This window comes from Galeopterus variegatus, unplaced genomic scaffold (assembly GCF_000696425.1).
Source record: "Galeopterus variegatus unplaced genomic scaffold, G_variegatus-3.0.2 Scaffold2368, whole genome shotgun sequence".
Lineage (NCBI taxonomy): Eukaryota > Metazoa > Chordata > Mammalia > Dermoptera > Cynocephalidae > Galeopterus > Galeopterus variegatus.
Window position 1 is genome coordinate 285,085 of NW_007728479.1, and position 8,176 is coordinate 293,260.

Consider the following 8,176-nt stretch of genomic DNA (forward strand, 5'->3'; position numbering starts at 1 on the left):
GTATTGTGTATTGTTGAGGACACGAAGGTTTGCAAAAGGAACGTGGTTTTCACAGTCCATTTGTGGGTCCCAAAGTTCATTAGCAGTTCAAAATAGAGTCAGCAGCTCAAGTTGGAGTCACTTAGAACATTGCTAAACTCATTGCTAAACTTGTATGGCTTCTGAGTGAGGGCCAAGGCAAGTGGACAATCCAGGCTCTGCAGAGCCAACAGGACCAAGACAGGCTTATCCTCCTCAATGACAGGCTGCATCAGTGTCTGGAGAGGCTGAAGGACACTGTACAAGTGATTTTGGGGAACATGCATCCCGTCTCCCCAGACCTCAACCCCAGTGTGTCACTACTCAGCCTGAGCCTCAGCCAGGAGAGCTGCCTTAGAGGCCTCCTCCACACTGGTGCCAGGGGTCAGTGCACAGCCACTGGCCTTCATAAGTGTGGGTTCCTCAGAAGCAGACACTGGGCCTAAGAAAGGAATGTGGCCAAGGAATAATCACTGATAGGGGAGGGAGAGGGGAGACTGGGAAGGGAAGGGAACCACCCCAGGCCGGTGCTGTGGGCAACTGAGGCACCAGCCCTGCTGTTCCAGCCTCCTGCTCTCCACACACAAACACCACCATTCAGTCCCATGACCAACTAGTCCTTAAATTACCTGCCCTTTATGAAGGTCCAGAAGTACCTTCTGCCTTCTCTCACCATGGTATTACAAAACCACCATAACAGGGAGGTGAGGTTTGATATTTCAAATAATTCTGGTGGCTGGACTGCTCTCCTTTACAAGAAAGTAGACAGGCTTGCAGAATTAAATCTACTGCCCAGCAGTACAACAGAATGTGAAGAAATTAAATGATGTTTATTCACTAAAGGTAGCCTGAAAACTATATACAATCAAGATACAGAGTGAGCAAGAATAGAGAACTCGCATTAAAAAGTTTTTAATGTAAAAATAACTTTAACATAATTTTTGAACAAAAGGGGGAATCAAAGTGATTTAAGATGCTTTCTTTGTTTCAGTATTGTACAACTAGAGTTGTGTCAGGCTGGGTGAACCAAAGAGATGACTTACTTCTATTTTCACAATGGGGATGGAGGTTTCCATGGAAAAACCTGGGCCATGATGGCTGAAAAGGGAGACAGAGATATGCGAGCCAGTGCCCTGCAGAGAAGTAGCCTGACCACACAGGCCCTAGAGCTCACTGTGGATACCCTGAGCCTTTTGTCAGTTGTCAATAATAATTTTAACTGTGTTTTAGCTCTTTCTATTTGTGATTTTGTGGAGTTTGCTTCCCTCCTGGAGAGCCAGGAGCTTTCTTGCAAGAATAGACATGAACTGCTCTTACTCTGAATATTGAGGGGATTTTTTCCCTGACAATGTGTTGTTACAATGCATATAATGTTTCTGAGCACAAGAGTGGACATGTCCAGATCACCAGACAATTTTGTGTTCCTATCTTCCTCCAATCCAGGGCAAAACTTGCTGATAGCATTTCCTTTTTCTACAGCTAGTGCTGAACTACTCACTGTCTTACTGTAGAGAAAGCCTTTCTTTGACTGCCTAAAAAATTCTGCCTTTAAAGCAAGAGAGCTGTGAACACATGAAGTATCCTAGCACCTTCCACCATCTCTCACAAATATCCAGAAACAGTGAGACTTGGTGTCTCATCATCAGGGGATTCTGCAATGAAACTCTTCAGTATCACTTGGGCTTCCAAAAGGTCAGATCACCAGTAGGATGAAGTGCCTCCATAGTGGCCCAATCTCATGTAGAGGGCCCTGCAGGCACTATAGCCAGCTTGAACATATCACACTGCAGAGATCACTGAGCTGGGTTCCACCAGAAACCAATTCTGTGCCAGGAAACCAGAGCTGACCATAAAACAATCATTATAGTGGAGGAAAAAAAAAAACACAAAAAGAGTTAATAGCACAATATGGATTAACCTTGAGTATATTACGCTAAGAGAAATAAGCTAGTCTAAAAAAAATCCAAATATAATATGATTCCACTTATATGATGTACTTAGAGTAGTCAAAATTATAGAAACAAAATAGAATGATGGTTGCTGGGGGCTGGTGGGACAGGGAAATGGGGAATTATTGTTTAACAGGTATAGATTTTCAGTTTTACAATATAAAAAGTTATGGAGGTTGATGTTGGTGATCACTTAAAAAATGGTTATATAGCAAATTTTATATGTATTTTAGCACAATAAAACTATTGGGAAAAAAAGTTAATATGAAATTGGTTAGGAACCTCTGCTTTCCGGCCAGACATCCCTGGTTCAACTCCTGTGCCTGCCACTTACAAGCTGTGTGACTTTGAACAAGATATATAACAAAATATAACCACAGTTGTTTGGAGGTAAAATGGCTAATAACATAGTGTGGTATGCTGAATAATGACCTTATCTACCACCAAAAATGTCCATATGTGAATCCTTGGAACGGGTGAACTTGTAACTATGTTACTTTACATGGTAAAAGGAACATCTTGGATGTGACTTAGCTAGAGATCGTGACATGGACATGTTATAGTAGATTATCCAGTTGAGCTCAATGTAATCACAATGATCCTTACACCAGAGAAATAAAAGGATAAGTGTCAGTACTAGAACATGTGATACCCCAAGTAAGAAACTGAAATGATGTGAAGAAGTCATGTGCCAAGAACCAGTCCTGCTGACACCTTAGCCCAATGAAACTCATACTGGACCTCTGAACTCCAGAACTGTAAGAAAATTATCTTTATTTTTTTAAGCCAAACTTATTTAACTAACATAAAACACACAAAATACCTAGCAACAGTGTGAGGAGAATCACAAGTTGATTGAAGGGGCAGGTGCTGTCGGAGGAGAGATTACAAGTTTCAATAAGATACTCAGGACAGGCCTCATGGACAAGCTGACTTTGCACATGTACAAGAGTGCCTGCCTGCCCACAAGTTTACCAACACTTATATTAATACATTTTAATTTTCCAATCAAGTAGGTTCAAAAGATATATAATGTAGTTTTAATTTGCACTTTTTGCTCTTAACCTATTTTCGTGTTTAATAACCATTTTCATTTTCTCTTTTCTGTTGTTCATTGGTTTTCCTGACATATTGTTTAGTAGAAAAACAGAAAGTTGTAGAAAATACGTGTAGTATGAGCCTAATTTTATAAAGAATTTTATTTAATCCATACATATGGATGTGTTTGTGTATAAGGGTACTTCAAAGGTTTGTGGAAAAATAGAATTAAAAGATAACACAATCTTTCCATGAAGATTTGAAGTGCCCTCATATATTATGTGTCTGTGTTTACATGTGCACTTATATACAGATGCACACGTGCACCTATACACTAACACATTAGCCTTAAAACGCATGACATGGTGTCTTCCTCCGGGAGATGAGCTTGGAAAGGCTGGTGAGTGATGCCACTTCTCATCTCATACACTTCAGGACAGAATGGAGGAAAAGAGATGACAAGAATTTGATGTGTGTAAGATCTTCTGTCATCTGTGCTTTAAAGAGATGTCATGAGGCTAATGATTTGAGGGCTATAGCATCAGATTAATATCACATTTATTTTATGAATAAAACATGCATAGGAAAGTAAAAGAGTAATAAAATCTGATGAGGCTTTCAGGGGTTTTGCTCTTGTTTGAAAAGAGAAAAACTACACTCAAAACCTTGATTAACAATACAAAACCAGATTTTACTCTAACAAGAAGTGAAAAGAATATTCCAAATCTTCACTCTGTGTTCACACGAAATCAAAGCAGGGGCACGAGTTCTAATACTTCATACTTACATTAAGTGTTAGTAACATTGCTCTTCATGGCTGATCCTCTCAATACTTCCCTACAGGTGGGAGCGGCTCCTGGACACAGTTTCTGTCTCTCTGAAATCCAAACCTGCAGTAACTCCAGGTGATACTCAGCATACAGAGGTTTCTACCCTTGTCCCCTTTGTCCCTCTCTGTGCTTATCATTATGAGGAACAGCATGGCCTCTTGAGATTCTACTGTTTTTTCATTTCTTAACTGCATTATGAAAAAAGAAGGAAAGTCTGAAAACTGACCCAGCAATTAATAATGCTTTTTATTTAGAAAATGGAGAGGAAAAATGGCTCTAAACTGTCAAATACAAATTATTTTTCTCAGTGATATATGATAACATATTAATAGCTTCAGCATTAGATAAGTGTTAGCATATGTTAACACTAGTGTTACAGAGAATAGGAAATAGCAGACATATTTGTGCAGTGAAACATAAAACACTCTTCTTAGTGGAGGCTGGATATTCACTAGATCTTCAGGGAATGGGGACATGCAAGAGGAGAGGTCAGAGAAGGCATCTTTTATAGTAAGAAGGAGGTGGACAATGCCCCAAGGGGAGCTGCAGACAGCAGCACAGCAGCGGCAGAAGGTCTGCCCTTCTTCACACAGGAATGAAACAGAGCTGGTACGAGTGCGGCACATACATTAATCCGTTGAAAACAGAAGTGGTATCGAGGTCCTTTGGGTCAGCCAGAGATTTCAGGGTAAAGTTCTGTAAAATGGTGGTCAGGAATAAAAACAGCTCCATGCGGGCCAGGCCTTCTCCCACACACATTCTTTTTCCTGAAAATAACAAACACAGAGGGTAGTAACACCATGTGTGTTACTGTGACTCTGACAAACACTGTGTTTGTGACAGTCACAAAGAGAATACACGGTAACCGTTTGATGAATGATTGGATGAATAATGGATGGATGGATAGAAAAAAAGATGGATAGAAGGCAGGATGGCTAGAAGCATGGCTTGATAGGCAGATGAATGAAGAACAGACACACATGCCACCCACCGAACATCTGATCTTAACAGGCATCCTTCATTCAACAAATATTTCTTCAGTATCATCCTGATGCCAAACACTTTGTTAACTATTGCCACATTATAACTGCTCCTCTTTGTTTCCACCTGTATTTTTTTAGAAAAACACCCACATTCTTGTGTTTTCTGTTCCTAGTCTGATTTCATGATCTTTCTCTCCATTTCTCACATCCTGTGTGCTCAGCTCCTGCCATACACTATCTTCATTAATCTCAAACACACTGTGCAGTTTCAAGTTTTAACTTATGTTAATGCCTTTGGCCAAGATGTCCTTTTTTCATACCACATTCAGGACCTGGGTCAAATTTCACTTCCTATCCACACTCTTTATTATTTGCCCAAACAGTAAAATCTTTCCCTCTCTGGGTTTCTTCAATATCATATGCAAGCTTCCATTGAAGCATGGATCACTTTGAATCACTATCCTTGACTTATTTCTTTTTTTCCACAGTGCTAAAATGTAAATCTTGAAGAGAGGTCGCTGTCCCTGCTGTGTTGGTGTTTACAGTGCCAGATATGAAGCTGACATCAGAAGTCACAGAATAAGGAAAGGAGATTCCAGGGCCAGAGTCCCAGCACACACACATTGCAGGTGTGGAGATCCAACACCCAAGACATATGGCCATAATTGAAGGAAGAGCAGAGTGCTCTGAAATTATTGCGGAGTATCCTGCCACATTGCCCCTGTTTCCCTGAGCCTGTTGTTATTTGGCAGAAATTCTGACAGTCTTGATGAACAGTAAATGTTCTGCTCTTGTGGTTTATTACCTCCGTACTATGCCTCTTCTTTCCATTTTCTCTCCCCCCATTAAGGCAGTTCAAATGTCATTTCTGCTGTTAGAATTCTGCTCACTCAATTTTATGCCTCTCTTTGGGGTATAACAGTCCAAGAAACAGGCAGCTTCTCCCCAACCCCCTACCCCACCAGCCACCCTTGCTTTCCTCTCTCACAGAACTCGCCCTACTGGATGACAATGATCTGTTTACTCATCTACTTCTCTAACTAGGTGTGAGGCCCTTTGGCGCCCATTGTGTGCTTGTGGATAGTTGTACAGCCTGGAGTGGGTTTTTGAGGGACACCAAAGAGAAGATACTCAAAGGTGGGGAGTTAGGAAACTTTCCATGGCAGGTGAGGAATGTCTAAATGAGTTTCACCTTCTAAGAGGAGATCTTGGGTACCTTAGTTTTATATCTAGGTGCAGAACGTGATCAACCTATACTCTAGCTTTCTCAATTTGGAAGAACCAGGACAACTCACCAAGCACCACTAATCTGGCCCAATAATTATGATGTATCATGAACAGGAAAAGAGCATGGGCATTGGGAGTGGTGCTCCTGATCATGGACCAGCCCCAGAGGAAACATCACATGAGTTCCAACTGAGCCCAAAAAGTGACCTTGTCCACTGAAGTACCAATGGGAATAAATTTCTATTACCTGCTGAGAAGGGCATGAAGTAGTCACTTTTCTTAAAGTTTCCACTCTCATCCAGAAAGTGGCCAGGGTCAAACATCTCTGGGTTTGGGAATTCTTTGTCATCATGAAGCACCGAGGTCAGTGATATTAACACAGTTGTGCCCTGGAATGAACAGACACAGGTAAACTGAGTTATAAAAAATTTTGGATCTGAAAGAAACAATGGAAATCACTTGGTTCATTTTCTTTGATCTACAGAGGAGAAAACTCTTGTCCAAAGAAGAGCAGTGACATTTCCAGCCAGCCATACCACAAAATAAACAGGGATGAGTTTAAGGCCAGTGGCAGTGATCTTGCTCATGTGGCCTCTAACCAGGAACCATCTCATTACTTGAGGAATGTAGGATAACCAAAAACAACATTAATGACATGTGCCCTCACCTCACCAATGTGATTCAGTGGGACATATGTAGGACCTTTGGTGTTTTCCTGCCAAAATCATAACCAGAGTCAAATGTCTGGAAACATTCACATTAAACCAGCCTGAGGAACATTTTTATTTATTATACATATTCATGGGGCAAGAGCTGACTGTCAGCACCTGTGCCCAAGATGTGATGAGCAAATACATGCTATGAGCATGCCCACCACCTCAAGTTGCAATTATTACCTGGGTCCCCCACCCAACCTCTCCCCAATGCCCCTCTCTCTACTCCTCCCCTGCCCTGGCTACCCTACGTCTGTTCTCTCCCTCTGCAAGTTCTTCATACCAATGTGGGCTTTCTTTCCTTCCTTCTTTCTGTGTTAGCTCCCATGTGTGAGTGAGGACATGAGGTATTTTTCCCTCTATGAAGGGTTTATTTCCACTTAACATAATTTTCTCCAAGCTCATCCACGTTGCTACAAAGGTAAGAATTTCATTCTTTTTTATGGTTGAGTAGTATTCCATTGTGTATATATACCACATTTCTTTATTCAGTCATCCATCGATGGACATTTAGGTTGGTTCCATATCTTGGCTATTGTAAATAGAGTTGTGATAAACCCAGGAGGATTAGTGATGGTGAGCATTCTTTCAAGCACCTGTTGGCTATTTGTATGCCTTCCTTCAAAAATGTCTATTCAACTCCTTTGCTCATTTTAAAAATTGCATTATTTGGGGTTTTTACTATGTAGTTTTTTGAATTCCTTGTATATTCTGGATATTATTCCCTTGTCAGATGTATAGTTTGCAAATATTTTCTCCCATTCCGTAGGTGGAATTTTCACTCTGTTGATTGTTTCCTTTGCTGTGCAGAAGCTTTTTGGTTTGATATAATCCTATTTATTTATTACTACATTTGTTGTTTGTGCTTTGGTGTCTTTTTTCCACAAAGATAATTTATTATACATATTTGAGTGGTACAAAGTTGACTTTCAATAGTTGTTTACAATGTGCAATGGTCAAATCAGGGTAGTTGGCTTATTCATCATTATAATACATAATCATTTTTTGTTTCCCTGGACCAGTTTCTCATTAACCCCCTTCGCTTTTCCATTCCCCTCCCATTCCCACCTCTAATAACAACAGTTAGGTTTTCTCTTTCCGAAAGTTCAATGTATTATTGTGATTATTGTTTCCTTCTCTCTCGATTGTTTATTTGTTTATTTATGGATTCAGCTCCTAATTATGAGTGAGGATACATGATATTTCTCTTTCTGAACCTGAGTTGTTTCACTTAGAACAATTCTTTCCTGGATGATCCATATTGCAGAATTGGCACAGACTCCAGCCTCAGAGGGACCTGCCCACAGCCCCAGCAGGCACTGAGGTGAAAGAAGTCCTATGTGCCTTCAGGGACCCGGAATCCAGCCTCAGAGAGACCAACCCACAGCTGGAACAGGAGCCAAAGTTGTGTACCATAG

The 8,176-nt window shown here is 40.8% G+C and overlaps 1 protein-coding gene across 1 annotated transcript in view; it reads right to left on the bottom strand.

Annotated features, from left to right (window-relative positions):
- Positions 1 to 4,420: 4,420 nt before the first annotated feature.
- LOC103597630 (cytochrome P450 2C42-like) overlaps positions 4,421 to 8,176 on the bottom strand; it is a 15,242-nt gene continuing 11,486 nt past the window's right edge. The window contains exons 2-3 of the mRNA XM_008581494.1: positions 6,293 to 6,434; positions 4,421 to 4,602 (exon numbers count right to left, since the gene is read on the bottom strand). Of these exons, the coding sequence (XP_008579716.1) occupies positions 4,421 to 4,602; positions 6,293 to 6,434 (324 nt within the window). The remainder of the gene's footprint in view (positions 4,603 to 6,292; positions 6,435 to 8,176) is intronic.